Here is a 23017-nt window from a genome sequence, read left to right as displayed (position 1 = left end):
CAGAGCGATGCAGACAGACAGACCGATGGAATGGTATAGTATGGGATGGAAAGGAGTGGAGTGGAAAGTGTAATGAAGTGAAGTGAAGGAGACGACGATGAGAGATGCCTTTTTACATTCATCATGGTAAGTAAATTTGTTTGCACGCCTACATTTCTAGGTCTGATACGGGGGAAAGCGACAAAAATGATAAAAAGGCACGTTTGCCAAAAACGAAAAAAAAAAGGAGAAAAGGAGAGAGATGAGACGAGACGAGACTTATGGGTGCGAGATGATGGCGACAACGACGACAGCAACAAATCAACAACCCCAGCACGACAAAAACAAAAACCCCGACACACACACACACACAGACAAACAAACACACACACACAGCACACATCACAACAAAACGCAGCCAAAAGCGTAATGAATAATGTGGGTCGACATGGACATGGACATGAACAGGGAACATGACTAGATGGAGATGAATTTGGTGATGGAGATGGACTTGGGAACGTGTGGGTCATGTAAATTAATACCCATTGATGTCACCAGATGTCACTCTGGAACCAATTAAACGATCAGACGAAATATTTGCGCAAACAACAAAGGGACAAAATAAACAGAGAGAAAGATACCCCCACACTTACCCCCTCACTAGCCCATTTCATTCGCCCCTTCGTCAACTCACCCACAATGGTGGCAAAGATGAGAACGCCAGCTAGAAAATCAGCCACCACAAATAAATACTCCGCATCATTCTCAGGCGTCGGTGTCTCTCCAATTGTGGTCAGCGTCAATGTTGACCAATAGAAACTGTAGATATATTGCCTCTGCAATGTATTATTCCTTGTGCCATTCAAATTATAGACCCAAGAATCGGAACTGAAACCAATCTCATAGCTAATGGCAAAATACATGCAGGCATTCCAATGGATTAGCACCAAAATGGCTAAAACCACTTTGCAAATGCGAAATGCATTCGGATAGCCGGTGGCCGTTTCGGTGCGATCGAACCATTCCCAGAGCCGAGGAACACGTAGTAAACGATTTAAACGCACTATCACCGGACACGGCAGATACAAGCTGGAGCATGTCTCCGGCGGCCACCAGATGTAGGCCAAATCCGTGGGCAGCATTGATAAAACATCTAGATACCAGCCTTTCGTATGGAAATAATGTCGTCGCAGGCGAAAGGCATCTCGCACCAGGAGACCCTGGTCCAGAAATCCTGCAAATGACAATAAAAAACAACAATAAAAAAACAAATATGAAAAAAGGCAGACACACTGAGAGAGAGAGGGAGATGGAGAGAGAGAGAGGGAAGGCAGCCAAATAGAAGTGAAGGTGACTCTTCTATTGTTTCTATGCCACGGCTATGAGGCAACATGCAGTGCACACAAAGTTCACCCACAGTTTTGTTTTTCACTAAGAATAGTAAAGGGATTGAAAGGGATAAACACGGGGGAATCTACTCAGAATTGATGAAACTATGAAATACCCTGCAGTATGTCTATAAGCTTTGAGGTATGCTGGAAATAATGTCATCGGACTTAGCCAGTTAAATTTTGAACAAACATCTCGATTTGGAAGCATCTCTCGTATGTCTTTTCTTATCTGCTTTTATTTTCGTTAATTACATATCGTCTAGTACCTTTATACCCTGTTATCATAAGGCAATTCCAGTGTCCTTATTCTTATTTCAACACCTAGGTTTCTTAATTCAAAGATTTTCAAGAGTTTTTTTTAGCGTTGCGCCAAGCAAGAACACTAAAAATATTGTCATTATCACATATGTATATTTAAAATTGTGTCTTTATAAGTTTATGGATCTAATATTGTTTCTTTGACATATTCTATGAAATGATTTAGCTGATTACCAAAACTTCTCTTTATTAAATCGCAAGTAAATTATTCCAATGGATTCGCTTTTAAAGATTTTCTTTCAAAAATATATGTTTCATTTAAAAAAAATAGACCGATTAAAATATTCAACTCCAAAATGGGCATAAAGCGATTTACATACTATTCGGAAATGAGAAATTCAATGCTCTAACAAATTATGGAATTCTCCTGATCTAACTACAGACAAATCAATATTTGTTTTTTTCCTTAACTATAGCTTCAAATATGGAAACATAATTATATCTTTAGAAACTTTCGTAAGATTTCTTAGGTGTTTTATAAGGATTATAATAATAATTAATTACTTACAGTGTAAATGAGTTGATATTTTAAACATAACAACAAATACAACAAACAATTCTTTAACAAAGTTATCTAATCAAAACTGGGTTTTAGCCTCAGGTCTTAGAGTCAATAAATCCTATGAAAATAAAAGATTTTAAATGAAAAATAGCTATAGTCTGTATAGCTGTTTGAAAAAACTTCTATTAAAATGTGTAGATTCCTATTAAAATGTTGCAAATATTTTGCCAACCATTTCTTAAATCAAAAACTTAAAGAAGTTTGACTAGGTCATTTGATATGAATGAAATATGTATTATAATATCCTCTTCTTATTCTTTAGATCTAAAAGTTGAATTCATGAAATACTGAAATCTTACATAAAAAACGTTTAATGTTTTTATTCTGATAAATATATTAAGTTGGATATTTTGCAATTCTGTTCTTAGGAAAATCTAATTATAAAACCTAGTTCTCAGCTTTATACACTGCCTATAAGTATTTAATTCGGTTGGTTAGTGACCAATATTAGATTAAAGCTTAAAAATTACAAAATTTTAAAGGGGCTGCTTTTTAAAGTCTATTGAAAATTTAATTTTATACAAATTTACTTTGTTTTAAGTCCGATTCTTGTTTATGAAATGGTTTTATTTTTCAATTAATATATAGTAATATATATTAATATATCTTAATATACATATTTACGACTCCATCAATCCCAACCCATTCACTAATGAACTAAATCAATGAAGCGACTGAAGAAACTTAGTACAAACAATTTTTAAAATTAATAATGCTTTAATGCCTGTTTCCCATTTATGATGGTACTACTAAAATTACAGTTAAACTCTTAGCCAATTTTGTTTTATATGAAAACTAACACAAAGTTTTACTGTTCTCTATAAATATCCTGAAGGCTTAGTAAACATATCGATTATGGACTGAAGTGGTCCATGAACATAAATCATTTAAAAAGGTTCTTCTTAGTTTTACGACACTTTGCTTAGAAACCACAAACGTTTAAAATGGCGCTACCGTTATTTGTTATACTAAAAAATTGTCTTGTGATGCTGACATAAATTTCTAATGGAAGAAAATCTAAGGACTAAATGTATTGAACTCAATTGATTTCAAATAATTGACTAACAAACACTAGTCAAAAAGTTGTTTCGAGATGTGTGTCCTTCTTAGCCCTGTCGACCCTAATTTTTGTAGTGAAAGGGTATTCACACAGTTGGTTTTGTCATTTGTATAAAATGTCAAGGTTGGCTTATCCCTGCATTTGGCAAACGAAGAGCGGGAAACTCAGACCCAAGTCGAATCCGCATACATAGAAAACATTGCCATGAATGTTGGTAATAATACAACAAAAAAGTAGCGGCGTGGCAAATGGTTTTGCTTTTGGCTTTGGCTTTGGCTTGGGTTTCCATTGTCTGCGGCTTAGACTAAAAGTCTCCGGTCTCATTTGCATAGGTAAATCTCACGCACATTCTACTATTCGATGCGATGTGTGTGTGTGTGTCTACACACCTCTAGATATTTACCTGTCAGTCAGTCAGTCAGTTAGTTGGTTGGTTTTTCTTCCCACCCTTTACTCGCTTTTACTTCTCTTATGTATAACTCACCCTCATGCATGTGCACCAAGGTATCCAGTAGATAAATAAAGTCACATAGATAATCCAAAGTGTACCAAACGCCTGGAGCATTTTTATTGATCTCCCAGAAAACGGCACGACCCACCACAAATATGATATTATAAAGTACAGCCAGCGAGACAACAGCCAGCCACTGAGACAAGAAAAGAAATTAGGATTGCGATTAAAGAGAGGGAATTGATTTTACTTACACGATAATGTGATTGCAGAGTGGGATCCACAGACAGACGATTGCAAAGGACACTGGAGCCACGGATTTCACTCGATAGGGCAGCATCCTGCATGGTTTTGCCAATTTTATCCGTATTGGTGGCATTCGAGAATTTCTCGAGAAACCAATCCGGCGGTTTGGGACGACTCCGTTTGGTTAAACGTTGTCGCAGTGCCTGCAAGGTGCGTCTTAAGGCTGAGGGTTTGCTGCGTTTCGTTGGCTCCTAGAAACAGACAAAGAACAAAGTGAAGGATAAAGTGAAATAAATAAAGGAAGTAAAAAGAAAATAAACTTTTTGGCTAATTGAAGCGTATCAACTGAAGCTGTTGCTGCTGCTCTTGATGGTTGTCTGTGTGTGTGTGTGTGTCTCTCTGTTAAGCACATTAAAAGTTGGTCAGTTTGAAAAGTTTTTTTTCGGTGCTTAAATTTTGTTATGTCTGCCAGCAGTTAAAGCATTCCGTTAAACACATGACGCAGACTTCTTTCGCCGAGGATATCTTTCAGCCATTTCTACTACGTCTCCTTCACACGTGTTCGGCGTGGTCCTGCGGCTGCTGTTGGCATTGAAGGCTTCTTCAGTTGAGGATTCTCTGGGTATCTTTTTCTTTCTTTCGCTCCTTCTTCTTCGTTTTTGAGGGCGTGTGCTTGACAGGCTAATAAACGCTTATCACTTGCCGGCAGCGGTTAATCCATTAAGCTTCTTCAAAAAAATACACACACACACAAAATATGACGCATACGCCCTGATGTACCACCTACTTTTTGGCTCGACGTTATGGGCAAACAATGGCATTTGACAATGCAATGTCACGCCTCCTGCTGTGTGTTCTATGTGTGTGTGTGTGACTGTGTCTGTCTGTGTGTAAAGGTCACCAGTTGTCATATTTGTATTTTAAATTTTATTATTTATTTTTTCATTTTCATGTTTTAGTTATTCTGTTTAGTAATTACCGCATCTGTTGCTGTCGCTTGTCCCGCTATGGCGGCTATATCCATCGATTGCACTTGCACCATTGTGGCAAGTCCTTTTTCTCTCTATGTTTTTTTTTTCTTACGTTCCTTTTCACTTGTCTTTGACTTTGAAATCTTACTTATTTACACGCACATATACACAGCTATAGAAATCTATTTGATGGCTCTATCAAATTTGGCCTAAAACAGCAATAACAACAGCAACAACAACAACATGAGTTGGCTAAGCTGCGCATGCTCATCGATATCAAGCTAACTATTAACTGAGCCGCGGCGTTTGGCCAGTTGCCATTGAAGGTAAGGCAGCGACGCCGGCAGCGACAACAATTGTCAACAAGCAAAATGCACATTGGTTTGAAAATTATTCAAATTACAAAAACCCCCTTTTGGGAACATATATGAATATGAAATAGTTTAATATATCATTTAAACCATTTCAAAAATGTAAAACTTAAGTTCATTGTTCAGTTTAATCAATTTTTGAAAAGTTGATCAAATAAGAAGGCTTAAGTGGAAGAAGTCTTAAAGTCATTAAATTATCAGATTTTTGTAAAAAATATTTCTTTCAATAACATTTTGGAGTTGTGATTAAAAAATAGAAAGACAAACTAGAAAGGACAACATGGAAATAAAGTTTTTACATAGAAATAAAATCGCCACAATTCTATGTACTTAAATCCTGCCAAATGAAGGCATTTAACAATAAAAAGGGGTTAATTAACCAAGAAAGAGACAAACTGCTATTTAACAGCAAGAATTATAATCTTTTCATTCAAAGTCGATAAAAAGGTTACCCACAGGGTGTGAGGAGTGAAGTTTTGCGTGGCATATGTTTGATAAGTCATTTAAAGTAACAACTTTTTTAAAAAAATTGAAAATCTTCTTAATTTTCCAAATGATAAAAATATTCCAAAGTTTAATAGTTTATAAAATTATATGATAAGTGTTAAAAGAAATGTGTGGCTTAAGTTTGTAATAAACAAAACTATTAATCTTAAACGTTTTTGTCTCTCTTTTATGCCATCCAAAAAGCATACTAAACTAGTTTTAATAGTTGAGCTTAAAATCTTATGTTTTTTCTTCAAGTTGTAGCTTACATATAAATAACTATAAATAGCAAATCTGTTCTTTTATAAGCCAAGAACAAAGATTAATACGATTAATGGTAGAATAATGAGCATTTCATTAATTTTAAGAATGGATGGTAGGATAATATCCATTTCTTTTATTTTATATTTATACCCTTGCAAAAAGGGTATATTAATTTTGATCAAAAGTGTGCAACGCATAGAAGGAAGCATTTCCGACCATATAAAGTATATATATTCTTGATCAGCACGACGAGACGAGTTCAAATCGCCATGTCCGTCCGTCCGTCCGTCCGTCTGGATCAACGCAAACTCCTCCTAGACCGAAAGAGCTACAGAGCTGAAAAATGCAAGTAGGCTTGTATATACTGCAGGCGTTGTATATCTCGGATTCAGCCGGATCGGACCACTATATCATATAGCTCCCATACAAACAGCAAAGTCACGAACAGTGACTTTTCTTAATAACTTCGTTATTTTCTGAGCTATTATCATGAAATTTAATATTGTTAAGGTAATTACACATATAAACGACTATGCCAAATTTGATCAAGATCGGGTGACTATATCATATAGCTCCCATAGGAACGATCTTTCGAAAACAGTGACTTTTGTCAATAACTTCGTTACTATTGCCGCGATTGCTTTCAAATTAAACATTTGCTAGTTTAATATATCTGTTAATGACTGTGCCAAATTTGATAAGGATCGGGTAGCTATATCATATAGCTCCCATAGGAACAATCGGTGGAAAACAGTGACTTTGATCAATATCTTCGTTATTTCCTATGCTAAGATTGTAGGCCGTTCTTTCGGACACATTAGCCCTTTTAGCTTAAACGTTTTTCCACTTTGATATAGGTAAGGAAAAAGTTACCAAAAAAGTTGCAAGGGTATACAAACTTTGACGCGGTCGAAGTTAGCCCCGGCCCTCTGGTTTCTATATAATATGTTAACAAACACAGATTTCCATTATTTTAGATTTTTTAAAACTTTTTGTAATTTGATTCAAAAAACATTAAAAATGGAGATACTTGCTTGTATAGTTGGGGCGTTTATAAAGTTGGGATTAGTAGTGCTGGAAAAAACTATCAATGTGCCGATTGGCACCATGTCTATACCTCAGTATATAATATACTATACTACATGTCTATACTATATATAACTAAGTAGCCCTCTTCATCTGATATATGGACCTAATACTCTAATAAAATGTATTTCTCAGAGAAACATTTTTCTCAAAATTTATATATATTGTTCTTCAGGAAACGTTTACACTTAATATACAATTATTATTAAATTAAGGTATATTACTGTAAGATTTTTTATTATGAAGCAAATAAAAAGCAGCATTTTTTTTTAAGAACTTAAAAAATTATAACAAAAAAATGTTTGAAATTTTTCAAAAAAATTATGTGAATATTAAAATGTAAAGAATTAAAAAATATTCCAAACCAAGGCTTTAAAATAGTAGAAATAATGGAAAATATTGACTATTTAAAATTGCCAAATAAATAGTTTTTGACAGTTTTGGTTGCCAAAAAAGAAATAAGCAAATAACTTTTCAATGGGAACATAGTTAAATGGAACTTTTCCATTTCCTAAACGTGTTTCTAAAAGTATTACTCATACGACATGTTAATTGAATACATTTCATGAATTTTTGTACAGCATTTCTGGCAGATTTCGAACCAATGTGCAGCGGCATACACAATGAAACCAACTGTCGTTGTTTTTGTAGTTTTGTTGTTGTTTGTTGCCTGTCAATTCCGAATGCTATTTTGCAATTTTCTTAATTTGCATGTGGCCAATGAGAGACTTCGTCGGCTTTTAATTAATTAAAAAAAAGCAAAAAACAAAAAAAAAAGAAGAAGCTAAATGCCACCAAATTGAAATAACAACAGTAAATAAAATAACAAAACAAAACAGAACAGAAAAAAAGAGTCTCAAGTGAGTCTTTCGTCTTGGTGGTTTTGGTCCTTGCAGAAGATTGATGACACTTTCTGGTTAGGTCCACTAAATGTCAATTTAATTGTTAATTAAACTGAAAGCAGTTGCCCACCATTCTCGCCAACCTAACTCACACCCCTCCAACTACAAGCAGGTAGATACACACACACAAGCATTTAGAGGCAACAACTAGGGGTCAATATTGTTTACACTCGGAAAACATTTGTGCATAAATTAATTGCAGTTGCCAGTTGAGTTGATGGATAACCAGGCAGGCAAAATTTCCAATATGAGCTCATCCCTCCCTCCGAATCGACTCTCATTCGCCTCGCCATCTCTCGGTTTCGACAAATTGCACAAGGTTAAAATCACAAAATTACTGGAATCAGTTTTGTGGGTGTACTTGAAGTTGAAAACGAAAAATCAAAAATTGACCCACGAACTGAAACATCATCATCATCATCACCATCATCATTATGAGCCAGCCCAAAAACTCTGATTGGCATTCAGTTCACAAAGTCCGCGAGCTCCACAATAAATTTCCATAATTGTGCGTCCGTTAGGCCAGGTGATAAGGCAGGTGAATGGGAATTCATGGGTATGAGGGAACGAACGACTGCCAACTTTATGTTAAGCAAATCAAGCGTTTGATGACGACGTTATTTATGGCATGCATGAGTTTTATACTCTCATATATAATATATACTCAACATAAAAAAAAAGAGTGTTAGAAATGACCAAATACTCAATGAACCACCCACCAATCGGCCAGAGAGCAAAGAAGGCCAACAAAATGGCACGTGTCAGCTAATTGAAAGGCGGCTCAATCAATGCGAGTCATAAAAAATTCATTGACTTTAAGCGAATTGATATAATGAAGTGTTGAAAGCCTACAGACTGCCTTCAGTGCCAGTGCTGTAAAATGCTCTTCTTAATGGGCAGCAAGAATGGTGTTACAAACAGGAAACGGAAGTTGCCCACGCGAAGACCTTAAGATATCAAAGATAGGATACTAAAACATGCATTTATAAGTAAGCCGAATGACACAGAACCAATGAGTGAAGTTATGTTTTGTGGGGCAATATTATTTTGATTTTTATATTGGATTTTGTTAATATATCGAATTTTGAAATCATTTTTTATCGATTGTTCTATTAAGCACAGTTTGGTCAAGGGCTAAAGTTTTGAAGGGTTGTATCGTTTATGGATTAAACCTTTTTCCTGCCATGCAGAAATGTAATATTTCCCATGGGACTATTTCCTTAAAATTTCAAACTTTTCTACAACTCGACCTCTACTAGTTTCAATGTATTTACATTGAATTTAAAAGGAGAATAACAATTTTTTCATAAAACTATTAAGCAACGTTTAATTTGGTATGAAGAAATCCATAATCAATTATTTTCAATGATAACAGCGTAAAATTTTTGTTCCAATCAAACCATGAGACAAAGTCATCTGAATACTGAGAATGTTATTATGACGCTAATTTGAAAAAAAAAATCAAAAAAAAACATACAAAAAGTTTTTTATTCACCAAGAATAAATCTTTTGGGATGGGACTACGGAAGAAGGAGGACTACGGAAGACAGAGGACTATGCACGGAGAGTAATTACTACACTTTTCCATTTATTTCTTATAGATAAAGCAGTAAAACAAAAAACTTAGAAAGTTCTATTCTATATTCAAATATTGTCAGTTAAATAATTTAAGTCAATCTAAACCGATGGCCTTAGTTGTCAGTGCTTGTAAAATATAGTTAGGTTGATAGTTAAGAACTATATCCTATACCTATAATAAAATTAGATTTGAAAAGTGGTTTCCTTAAAAAATATAAATGCATTAAAAACATCTTCTTAACCGAAGATGAACTATTGCCTTTTTCCATATCGAACATTTTATGGACCTCCTTTCACAACTGAAATAATCTAAGACATCCAAAATTTTCTCTTTTTTGTATTATCCTAAAAGGTAATGTATGTATATAAATCAAAGTAGGCGCTAAACGTATTAGCATTTCGTAGAACTCATTTATAATATAATAACTTACGAAAACTACTCTTAGAGGCATTCTAAGAAATTTCGATTGCAAGGGATGCTAAAGGGCAAGAGGAATACGAAAGATCAATTAGCTACTATTCCTGGGGATGAGGAGGACACACAAAAAACAATTTAAGTTTGCCTGCAAGAAAATCATTAAGCGAAACATTCAACCACAACAGCCAAATCTAGTCCTGAATACGGTTTTGCTAATTTAGCTGGTTTAGGTCAAAAGGAATATCAGCCGACTCAACAAAATATGTTCACAAGACCAAAACGGCTGAAGTGACTAAATATCTTAAGGCCAGTCAAATGGAAAATGCCAAGCAGCAAGGGCAGAATAACCCACATCCGGAAATGCATTGTAATAAGAAAAGAAAACTTTTGAACAAAGTGAAAAACATATGTACAGAGCAATCGCCTGTTGATGATATCAATGAATGTTTAAATCAAACGGATAAACTATTATATAATTTGCCATTGCATTTTAAAGCCGATTCCACTAATCTGATGGCCAATGATGAAATATTTAAGGAGCCACTGCGCTGTATGAAACGCTATCGAAGTGGTCAACCATGCAATTATCTTTGTGTAATGGAGAACTTGGAGGTCTTTCCAAAAGTCGATCTATGGCAAATTTTAAGCCAAACATTGCCACAAACCAGTCCAGGAAACCGTCGTTTTTTTAAGCTGATAGTCTCTCTGCCCGCTGGCCCAGTAGGTGATAATATGGAATTCCAGCTTAATCGTCATCTACTCAAGTGTCCCAAGGATCAAAGTCCTGATCAGTCATTCTATATGCGAGCTTTTTCGCAAGGCATAGCCTTAAGTGTGGTCAAAATACGTGGCCTAGACAAATGGCCCTCCCACTTGAGCCATGCCAATGGCTTGGTATTCTTTGCCCATGACCAGGATCTAATGGAGGCCAAAGAGAGATTGCATCTGCTGGCCAAGACAAGCCTTTGTCCATGTCTGAGTCTTATAATTGAGCGATTTAATTCCACCCAACTGTATTTGCAGCATTTGATCGAAGTATTGCAATTGCAGGAACTGAATCTTAAGGGCTTAAAGGTTTACAAGTGCCGAGAAGATGGACTTATATCATCTCTTAAAATGGGAATCGAATTTCTAGCCAATGAATCTTTAAAAAATCGTGAGGAATTGCAACAAGTGAATTTAAGTGAATTTCTTTCCAACCACTTGAGTTCACAGTTATTTCAAAGAATACGTCAGAATCCTCATCTCTTTAAGTTATGTCAGAAATTTCCTCAATTGTGTCAGCAAGTCTACAATGAGGCTGTCCATCGACTGCAATTACTGGCTGAAGAGGATTTGTCAATGATGCCCCAATTGCCCCAGGAGCTTTCCGAGTATGTCGAACCCATCGACAACTTAAATACAAATAATTTGGAGCACTTTCAACACAATTGGCACTCGAAAGAATCCAGGCAGGTTATTGTCCAGTTTATGGAGAAAATAAAGATGCCAACAGTAGGATCTATGCTAGGACCCCAACAATGGCTAACAGATTATATTAAGCAAACGCAACCCGAGGAATGTGTGGACTCTATAATAACGCGATCGACACAAAGATTACTCTATGGCGATGGCTATTTAGATCTTATGGAGTTATGGGTTATCGAGAGACTGCCATACATTTTGAATCATGAATTGCCTCAGCCTCTGTCTCTGGTCTATAAGAAATCTAGTCTAAGAACACATTTCGAAAAATCTTGGTTCTATGAATTTGTACAGAAATCACAATTTAAAGTCGATATGGACATATTGTTAATGCCGCCACCTCCCGATCGACTTCCGAAAGAGAAACAGAAACCTTCTGTTGATCCCCAAGAGTACAAGAAAGCTATTAATAGAGCGCAGAAAGTTTTGAATCGTTATCATTTGAGACGAGAGATGACTGACCTTTCAAAGTTTCTGTCCTTAGTGAAACCTCGTAAAAGGCTTTGTCCCACTGAAGAGAATGAGTTTCTTTGCCCAGTCAAACGAATGCGTCGAAATTAGCTTACATATTTACAATATTTAAGACCAGACTTGTTAGTCTACGTCGACTAAGCATAGAAGGGCTAAAGAATTTTTAGAATAATTTGCAAAATTTCCACTGAGCTGGAGCTACTTTTAAAGTCAAGGAAAATTTTCCCTTCTTTTATTTTCAGTTTTTGTTAACGATATATTTTCTAAGTTTCTGTTTTTTTTTTTTCTTTAAATTAAGTTTAAATAATTGTTATTAATTGTAACATAAGGACAAAAATAATAAACATTTTTACACGAAAATATTTGTATTCTGCATTCACGAAATAGAAAATTATAAATTTAAAACTACGTCTTTCAAATATTGTTCTCGAACAATATAATTTGGTTTTTTATATTTTCAAGTCGGGTGATTTTAAACAAATGTTTTTTGTTTAAACTTTGTGGTTCTTAAAAAGGGCTATAACAAAAGTGCTGCCTATGATTTTAAAGTTTTACTCCTGAGATAGACTTGGTGCCGGTAATTTGTTAAAGTTTTGAAATGTATTTATTATGTAAAAGTAACTAAATTTGTATTTGCAGCGACATTGAGCAAAAGGACTAAGAAATTGTGCCTAAAATAAAATCAGAAGAAAGCAGAAATAGTTCATGTAGCAATTCTAAGGTTGATAGGGTGTGGGGAAATAAAAAAAAATGCTTCTATCCTCCTCGCAAAAAAGGTCAATGGTAATTTAAACCTCTTAATCAATGATTTCGTAAAAATCATTAAAAAAATGTAATTGCCAATCAAAATAGTTAAGCATTTAGCTTGTTTAAGTGGTTTTTATTAAATCTTGGGTTAAAAGCAGTAAGAAACCGGTTTTATTTAAGTCATCAATCATAATTGAACTATGTCAATCAGTCACCACTTTACACTTTGTCGAAGTAAATTGAAATTTAATCTGTAACAATAACCCATTGCATACAAAAAAGAAAAACTACTTTTCCATCTTACTTTTACTTCAAGTACTTTGGGACTGTAACAATCTCCTCAGGCTCTATTTAATTTGATATACACTACTTATAGTTAGTACAAGTAGCAAATCTATGAATTAGAAATTGCGTAAACTTCCTTCGTAAATACATATGTAATATGCAGTTCAAGAATTCATTATTTTTTAACTATGTATGAACTTTGAAAATGTCTTTTAGCTAATAATAGGTAATAGATAATTTGTATAATTTAACACCTCCATTATAATTTACCAAAAAGAAAACACTTAAACTGCCTTTTCACTTTAAAGGTGAAGTTTCTCTAATTTTATATGTGCCTTTGCGATTTGAAAAGTTGATTCAAGTCAATTGGCCATGTTAAACTGGGCAATTAAGCTTATACTTTAGTTTAACACAATAAGTCCAAAAAATTCTATGACATGGGCAAAAATCCAGCTTCAAAAATGTCACATTTACACATAATTGATTGAGAATTGTAAAAGTTCTTTTGGTTTTTTGTCTGTATATTGTTTATTTTCAACAGGTTTTAGTAAGCTGTTTATTAAATTACCAAAAACATCAAAATAGTTAACAAAAATTCGACAAAATGGACCTCAAAATCCAAAAAAACTGACTTTTTCCACTTCCAAAAAATAATTTAAAGATACATTTAAAAACTTTTAATTAATTGATTTCCGCCACAAATGGAGTTAAATAAAGTTTCCTGCATAATGAATTGCAACTGCATGAATCAGGATATAGATTAAAGGATGAATGTGAAGTCTTCTTTATATTTTTTGTTGTTGTGTGTTGGTTTATATCTTATCAGTCGATTGGAAATCATTTACGAGTATATGGCACGATTTGCTCTTTACCCTTTTACGGTTTATCACCCACTCATTTGCCATTGATAGCAAACACACGCTCACACATTTGCACATTCACACTACACACCCACACACACAAACACACGCATTTGCTTTACTATATATGTGTGATAGTGATTTTGTTTTCGATTTTCCTCACTTTGCTGTTGTTATTGTTGTTGTTTTTTTATGAAACGTGGGAAATTATGCAAATTGTGGCGGAGATTGAATGACCATAAAACAGTTGGAATTGGAAATGGATGCTTATCAACTGACAGAGGGGCAAAGAAAACGAAGAACGATACGATAAACTGACTAATGCCTTGCCGTCACCCAGCGACGACCCTCGATGCGGGCGGTGCGGGGTAAGTGGTAGGAAGGGGAGGGCGAAAATTTTAAGCCTTATTTGAATTGTTTACAAAATGGCCAAAAGGAGATTAGGACACTGCGGCTTGTTAAGTTACTTGTTCGAGGATTAGGCCAAATTCTGTTTCTGTTGCTCGCTCAGTTTCTGTTTTTTTTTGTTTCACATTTCTTTTTTTTTTCCTATTGCCAAAAATTTATTGTATATATCTCTAGATGTCCTTTTTTGCACTGTTTTGTGTTACTTTTTCTTTTGTTATTTTTCTGCTGCCACTTGCTTAGGCGTTTTTTGCGTTACTGAAAAAGAAAGAAGCAAACCGAACCAAATTGGTCGTACCAAAAATTGACCTAAGCGTCCCCCCCACAATAGAAACACAGACTTTTGTTTGCTCTCTTTCGGTGGCAGAGCTCAAATTGCATGGAGACAATAAGCAAAATACGTGTAAACGCAAAAAAAAAAAGGAATACTAAAAAAAAACCCAACAAGAGAGTTGGGAAAAAACCTGGAGAAGGCCAATTGATTATCGTCCAAGGCATGGCTCAGGCAAATAGAGTTCATTAATCGGTTTAATGGCGTAGGCTACTCGAGGACTCGAAAGGATACTACAAACAAGACAACAAAAAAAAAAAAAAAAAAGAAAGAAACGAAACATGGTCGACACTGACCAACTTTGAGTTTGTTAAACCTCATGATGATGAAATTGGCCAAAAACCAAACGACAACTGTTACCAGACTGTCACGAGACTTGGCTTCCCCTTTACGTATGCAGCAACAGGGACGGTTTACAGCCAACTTAAAGTTTCGTCCTTTTACAATTGGTATATCTATTATTGAACTTAAGAAAGACATAGCTTCTAATCGACTTGGTAAACCAACTAATAAATAAATAACAAAATTGTAAAGTTTTAATGCAGGAGAAATTTTGTAAAACATTTTCAAGTTTTAGATTCGAATGTGCATAATATCCAATTGTATAAATATGTGTATATTTATAAGCATTATATTTATAAGTTATTTCCAGCTCTTTTGCTAATATTTCCATCATAATTTGCCTTAAAATTCAAAAAAAGGGATTTTTCCATGAACTCTTGTCGTATGAGTTATGTGCATTGCGCATACGACATGTGGTCATTATATTTCGCTTTACGACAGACTAAAATCATTGGGAATACCTTCTATTCCGACAACTAATCTCCCAGCTGGGATATAAGCCACACTATTGAAAATACACATATTTGTTTAGTTATACAAAGAAAGAAAGAAAAAATCACAAGGGTCTCATAATGTTTTATCAAGCAATTTGTCAGGGCTGAATCCGAAACTGACAAATTTTGTCTGTTTTTTTTTTTGTTGAATAGTTGAAAATTTAAGTTGAGGTCTCAAACTGTCATTCAATATCGCACTTCAAAAATATTTGAGAATGTCATAACTGGGACAGGGGGACTACTGGGTCTCTCCCAAATTGTTAACCTTTTTTACATCAAATTGCACGACCTATAATAATGTTTATTATTGCTTTTACAATTCTTTTTTTTTTTTTAACTGTTTCCGTATAATGCACTTATACTAAGGATCAAACTATATCTGTTAATATTAACTATAATTTATAATTTGTTTAGTTCTTCTGAGTATTTTTAATGTACCTAATACCATCTAATACTAATGTTGAGGCGATATTTGTTCTCACAATTATAATCTAACTTTAAAATTCGTTATATATTTCCTCTGAGTAGGAATTAAGATGGTATAAAATGAATTCTCAGTTATTACTTGGAAATTGCTTGTGGGGTTTAATCCACTCCTGTTTATATGTAGTACAATGGAGACATCATCATACATTTTCAATGCCAATTCAGTTCACTTTTGAGTAATGGACTCTGGACGAAGCACTTATATAACAACAACAATAGAAGAGCCATCAAACACCAGGAGAGAAGCAAAGGTATAGACGAAGGAAGTGTGGGGCGGAGGAGGGCAAAAGGAAAACAGTTTTGCGGTTTTTCTTGTTTCGTTGGCCAAACATGAGAGAACACACCTCAAAAAGCATTTCAACAAGCAAGACCAAGCCAATATTTGGTCGACAATATGCGGGTTAAGGGAGTGGAATCGTAGGAACAAGAGAGGCATAGAGAGAGAGAGAGAGAGATTGTATTGGCGGAGGGACTTTCATTTGTATTTATTTCATTGCGTTTGTCATTGTTGTTGCTGTTGTATAGTTGTTTCTTGCCATTTATGAAATGACATTGAAACTTGTGTTTTTTTTTTATCATTTTCTTTTTTGCTGCCTTCTTGCCTTCGCTTTGTGGTGACCATCAACAGGAATTGGTTGTTCGGTCGGTCAGTTTGTCGGTCGGCGGCAGCTCTTATCTATCAAATTGGTCATCGTCCTTAAAGATATCAGCCCCATGGCTTACTTGCCTTTTCCTCTGCACCTACGTGACCATTGTGCAGCGACCAGCTGGCCAGCAAACGTTCTTCCACCCACATCATTTATTTATAGCCCTCTGGGTCAGCATTGGAGGAAATATGTGTGTAAGTTCATTCGCCAAGTGGACCTTTATATCTCCTTGTTTCTTTTTATAAAACGGGGAGAGCGAAACCTATGTAATGCAATTATATGGCGAATTTATCAAATGGGTATACTAACTAGTTGAAAGGGAATGACAACTGATAAACAATTGAATTATTATCAAGAATTTCATGTATGTACATACAGACATACATATCTGATTTACAAGAAAATCAAAGAAATTGTTTAAATATTTTATTTATAATTCACAAGTATGGAGAATCTCTAGACTGTAAAGTTTCTTCCAAATGGTGTGATTTATTGTAAGTCAAATATTATGGAGAAAAACTCTTTTAAATTTAATTTAAAGTAAGGAAATTAAATGAAATAATAAACAGAAAACGTAATGCTTACATAAAGATCCGCCAAGTTTTTAAGTACTTATTTTTATGGTTTAAGTAAAGGGCGCAAATAAATTAAAAACCATTAAATCCATTCTAGAGACTAAAATTCCAACTCAAAGTTAAACTTTTATTCAAAAATTTATATATTTTCTTAGCTTAGTCTAACTTTTATGTGTGTTTTTTTAATGTTTGCCTTTTGTTAGTTTAAAATTCAACACTTGAAATTTGAATATATCTATCTATGAATGAATAAAACTAATATCCAATCAAGAAATAATAGTCTCTAAATGTTTATATCAAACTTCAGCAATTAAACTACGATTTATCTTGCAATTAACTTAAAAACTTGATAAATTTTTACTTCTTTTTGATAGTTCTTTTTTTATTTTATCATCGTACACCATTTCCAAATGTAACAAACAGAAGTTTCAAAAGGCTTAATTGAGTCTAAAATTATGCCATGAACTGGCATCTCATTTACCAATTATACAAATATACAAAATAAAAAAACTAATATTCTTTGAATATTAAACATTCTTCATATCACTATGCCCAAAATAATCTCAAATCAATATAATGTAAAGAAAAGAAATACTAAATAGATTTGAAAACATAATGACACGTATGTAGAGTCGTATAGACTATCTAGTTGGAAAATATTTAAAATTTAACTGTAGATTTAATTTAAACGAATTATAATGCAGTTTGAAATGTTCTATCCAGAGCACTTCACTTAATATACGGCCCTGGGATGAGTTCTATTGTTGATCTTCCTCTAAGAACGACTTTACTTTGATAGATATCAATTTACAAAATGATTAAATTGTTAAAATGACTAACTAAGCTCATATTTTAAAACAGGCATAGGTTGTAAATATAGAAAATAATTTAGCTATTTGTAGCTACTTAGATTTTTAATCCATCTCTTTAATCCTTCATAAAGAGTGCGAAAATTCATATGTCTTAAGTATTTCCCTCAAAACTAATGATCGCGAGACGAAAATATTAACTAAAATTAAGTATAAGTATTTCAAGATATTGTTTTCTAAATAGTTTTTGACCAGCTACAATCTAGACCTAAATATGTAAATGTAAAAACTTCAACAAATTGTTTTGATGAAGTTATATTAAGATCTGTCGTGAGACAATTATTAAGATTTATTGCACTTCATGATTGACATAGAAAACTTTGGTCAATTCAAGTTCAAAATTCGAGTATTTGTGATGGGTTCACCAGAAAATGTAAGAAAAGTTCTTCTCAAAACTGACAAAAGAAATGCATCAATCATTTTCCCAATATCTCATCCCTAAATATTTTCTTACTACTCAATAGTATACTCTTTTTTTTAATAAACTAATGCTATTGCTTCCATTTAAGGGTATCAATAATTTGACTTAACTTTGGGGTGTTTTGCCCTCAACCATTTGGCACTTTTATTTCGTTTATTTTTTGGTCTTGTGCTTTTGTGAAGTAAATTGACACGTGCTAATAAAAATATCTGCGGGCTACCCAAAACAGGCGTCGATTGCGTCGCCTGGTTGCTTGGTTGGCTCGGTGACGCTCGGGCAACCAGCTACGTGACAATGAAGGAAGTAATTAAAACGCGATTTACGGCAAGGTCAAGTTTATGAAGGTTTTTGCAGTTCATTTGCATGAAAAAGAGAATCGCAGAGAGTGTCATGGGGGGGTGGGGGGTAGAGAGTGTGGGGTACAGCGGAAGAAGAGCGAAAATATTGCTGGTTGCCAATCAATTAGAGTAATTATTTAATTAAAGCATAATTGAATTGGTATCGACATGGGGTATTGGGTTAGTTATGGGTGGGTAATGCATGTCAAACATATGTAAGAATTTTCTATGACACATAAATGGATTGGATCACACTCACATGTATCAGTTTCCTGCCATTCTCCAGATAATTCTCAACACTTGAATGCTGCGATTGGTCCGCCTGGGCAATGGCTTCCTCTTGCTGTGACTGCGGTTTCTCTTCGTGATGATGATGCTGGTGATGGTTATGATGATGATGATGATGATGCTGATGCTGGTCTAGTGCATCCTCATCGTCAACATCATCATCATCGTTGTCATCGTCGTCATCAGAGTCATCTTCCACTAGCCAACTTCTGCGTGGGTAGTTGTTGGGTTTCAGTTGAGGATTATCCAACTTTAGTCCGCCTTCAGGTATGGAAATGGCTGACTGATTGGCAATTAAATGCTCCGCCGTCGGTGTAAACGGCGCAAATAGACCACCGCTTATTTCCTCCAGCGGTGGCGGTGGAACATTTGTTGTATGACCACCATGACTGCTGTTGTTATGACTGGAGTGACTGGTATGGGGCAACTGCAGCTGAGCTGGAGCCGATGAGGCGGCTGTAACAAAACGTGAGGACCGGTACATGGGACGGGTGGATAGGCTGTGTGACGCACACATAGAAAAATAAGTTAAGTTCGAGTTTAGAATCCAATTTAAAACTTACTTGTAACCATATTTCGGGGATTCGGTTTCTGGGCGGCGTCTCTGTTTATCCTGAAATGTATTGACCCGATCTCCACGGGCGGCAGCCATCATATAAGTCCACATTGCTGCTGGACAAATTGCCTTAAGTCAGCTACGCCAGGCACATGATGATGATGATGTCGGTGATGATGATTATGATGACGACTACGACGAGAAGAGGCTGCAAAATGTTTAACGAAAAAACTTTAGCTTTCAATTTGAACTTGAACTGAACTTTAACTTGTCGTAGGTGAGATGAGAGAGAGAGAGAGAGAGAAATGAGGCTATTTAAATGGCCACTTGAAGGCAATTGCGGTGTGTGTGCCAACGGTTGCTACTCTCTGAAGAAGGCTCAAGGCAGTCATAAATGTTACACATTTCTCTGCTCAGCTCTGTTTTTTTGTATTTTTCTTTTTTGAAAGACTATAAAACAGTTTGCTACAGAGACGACGTAATATAATGGCAGACGCTTAGCATCTCAGGAGGCAAAAGTTGAGGTGACTGGCAAAGGCGTTGCTGGAGGATAAATGAATTGGAGTGGCTTGTGGGCGGGAAGGTGGTTAGGTGGGTAGCTGCTGCTCTGCTGTGCCCGCCGTATAATGCAGTCGTAATTAAGCAATTAAATGTTAAACTGCCGCAGCTTACAAAACATTTTCGTGGCCAGCCGCAAGTTTAAACAACGCCTCAAGGTATGCAACGGAAAATGTTCAAAGTAAAAGATATTTATTCAGTGGCTTTTACCATGGGCAACGATATTCGAAAATGTAAGGAAAATTCATTGTTTCATCAAGAAAGGTTTTAAAATTATTATCGAGAAGATGTTTTTATTTGTTTGTGATAAGTATTCTAATAATATCAGGAATTCCAAATTGAATTCTTGAAGAAATTTTGACAACCAATTTAGGTATATTTCTTTTAAGCCATAAGCACGCCTTAAGTTTAAGTTTATTCAATTTGTTAGTTCGAGTATTAGTAGGTCCAATAATGTCTACTTGTTGTAAGTTAATAAATTGTAATTTTTTAAGCTAGTAACTAAATTTGTTATCATTGAATTTTTTAACATAAATTTTCTACCAAAGACAATTTATAAAGTAAATATCTTTATTCAATAAAGAATTATGTCGGTATTGAAAGTATTAAATTGTCATTTGTTTTTAAATTTCTTAAGAACTTATTCATAAGCTTTGAGTTTCTGAACTTAAGCGTTCATGAAAACAGTAGGAATTTAGAGAGAAATTAGGCTTAAATTAATAAAAATTTAATTAACAACCATATTAACTAACAATAAGTGATGAATTGATGCCCTAAGTGCATTTAAAAGTGGATTAATTTGGTAGAAAAAAATATATAAATATATAGTAATAGATGTTAATAATAATCATTGCCATAAGGCAATGATATTAACAGATTTTAATCGATTGGCAAACAAGTTATGTTTAGGTTAAGTTAATTAGTTAACTTAAATCCCTATATATGATTTCGAAAAACTTCAGTGTGTCCTTCAATTAAATTAACCTTTTCAATTGTGTAACTATAAATTTGTTTTTTACTTTAGCTAACCACAACAATTTTGTTGAATGATAAACAAATTTAAATTATCGGCTGACAAAGTTTGTGTTTTGAAACAAACAAGCTTATCATAATTCAATGTAAAACCACACTGAAAAAGCCCAAGAAAGTTATAATGGCAACAAGGACCAACTTCAATGAGGAAACTCTTTAAACTCTAAATAAATTAAGGTTAAAACGAATTTAAGCATATTTAAGGAATGTTGGGAAAGTTATTGATTATAATCAATAAATATTAATTTATTTTAATTAATTTAATTTATTAATCTTTTCTTATTTAAACTTAATTTAATCCTCTAAGACTCAAGAGTGTCTCAATGCACATTTCGATACTTAATAAAATCATTAATTCAGACCATTTTTAAAATCATTTGGAAAATTATATATTTTATTTTTTTATTATATATATTTTTTTATATATTTTAGGCTAAAAAGTCTCAAAAAAAAACTATTACTTTTATTTTTTGTTAAATTATATGCTTAGAGGGTTTATAATGTTAATTTTCACATGTATAAACTGTGGTTTATTTTGTTTGTTTAAGTAAATCTATTAATATGCGACGAAAGTTCATATATAGGTACATATTTATTAAGATAATACTATTTATGTATATGTATATGTTAATGACTTGCATGTTCTATGAAGAACTTTTACAGATATCTGACAAATCGCAGCAAGCTCACAAAATTTTGGAAATATTTGGTATTATTAAATCAATTGACTGAAATAATAAAAAGGAATAAGAAAATAGATTCTAGCATTGACTAATTTGACCCCCCTTTGTTTATATTATTCATCTGGTCTAATTCCTTTTACCATTCTCAACTTACTTCGACTTCAAAGTAATTTACTTCAATTCTACTCAAATCAAAAATCAAAGACAATATTCTCTGAACTTATATTATTTGAAGTTAAGTTTCACCTGTTAATTCCATTTTATTTCTTAAGGCTTTTCCTTATGTTATTAACAATATAAACGAGGGTAGATAAAATGGCATTAAGAAAATAGTATATCAAATTCAAATTAGACCAATCTGGTAATAGAAAAAATGTATTAAAAGTTTTTCTTTATTCTCTTTTCTCGAGTTTGCAGCAACTTTAAATACATCTAAGAAACTTGAGTCTGTTTAAGCCATATCAAACAAAGATGTTTGCTTTAAGCAACTCTAAACTAATTAAATGAAGACAAGATTTTTTAGTTAAATTTATGGGATATTTCATACCACGGTGGCTGTTTTGCGATTGTTGTCATTTGACTATAAAATCAAAGTTTAAAACGAGCCACTAAAAACTTGAGTTTAATGCTTGAAATTGTGTATTTTTTTCGCCCTCCCTCTCTCTCTCTCTGTCTCTTTTTGGCCAATCAATAGACGTTTGTAAATCCTTCTTGGCAAATGGTTCAATGGCCATAATAGATCTGTTATAAATAATACCATTTAATATTCCTGTCCCAACTCGCACAGGACACATGAACTAATGAGCCGCAAATGATAAATAAATATTTCGCATAGAAATCTCTCCGATAAAATGTGAGTCACGCCCTGAATGGAGTAGCAAGTGGTGACCTTTTTAGTCTCCATCTCTATCTCTGTCTCTCTCTCTCTTTATTCCATTTTATTTTATTTTCTTTCATTTTTTTGTCGTGTTTTTTTTCGTGGCTGCAACAGGGAATCCAAAATGCAAATGCAAATGGCAGATAATCAAAACGTGCGCAAAAATTAAGCACTAATGCCAACATTTTCTTTATGTAATTTCCAC

The 23017-nt window shown here is 34.1% G+C and overlaps 2 protein-coding genes across 2 annotated transcripts in view; one reads left to right on the top strand and one right to left on the bottom strand.

Annotated features, from left to right (window-relative positions):
* LOC6639991 (cyclic nucleotide-gated cation channel subunit A) overlaps positions 1-23017 on the bottom strand; it is a 33381-nt gene that overhangs the window by 5676 nt on the left and 4688 nt on the right. The window contains exons 2-6 of the mRNA XM_023174893.2: positions 19670-19870; positions 19078-19606; positions 4016-4258; positions 3795-3957; positions 674-1213 (exon numbers count right to left, since the gene is read on the bottom strand). Coding sequence (XP_023030661.1) covers positions 674-1213; positions 3795-3957; positions 4016-4258; positions 19078-19606; positions 19670-19773 — 1579 coding nt within the window. The 5' untranslated portion in view covers positions 19774-19870. The remainder of the gene's footprint in view (positions 1-673; positions 1214-3794; positions 3958-4015; positions 4259-19077; positions 19607-19669; positions 19871-23017) is intronic.
* LOC124460023 (protein xmas-2-like) lies at positions 10056-12279 on the top strand. The gene has a single exon (XM_047010147.1). The coding sequence runs from the start codon at positions 10399-10401 to the stop codon at positions 12106-12108; it is 1710 nt and encodes a 569-aa protein (XP_046866103.1). The 5' UTR covers positions 10056-10398; the 3' UTR covers positions 12109-12279.

The sequence above is a fragment of the Drosophila willistoni genome, assembly GCF_018902025.1.
Source record: "Drosophila willistoni isolate 14030-0811.24 chromosome 2L unlocalized genomic scaffold, UCI_dwil_1.1 Seg196, whole genome shotgun sequence".
Taxonomy (NCBI): Eukaryota; Metazoa; Arthropoda; class Insecta; order Diptera; family Drosophilidae; genus Drosophila; species Drosophila willistoni.
The sequence above is the reverse complement of the archived record's forward strand: the minus strand, read 5'-3'. Positions and strand labels throughout refer to the sequence as shown.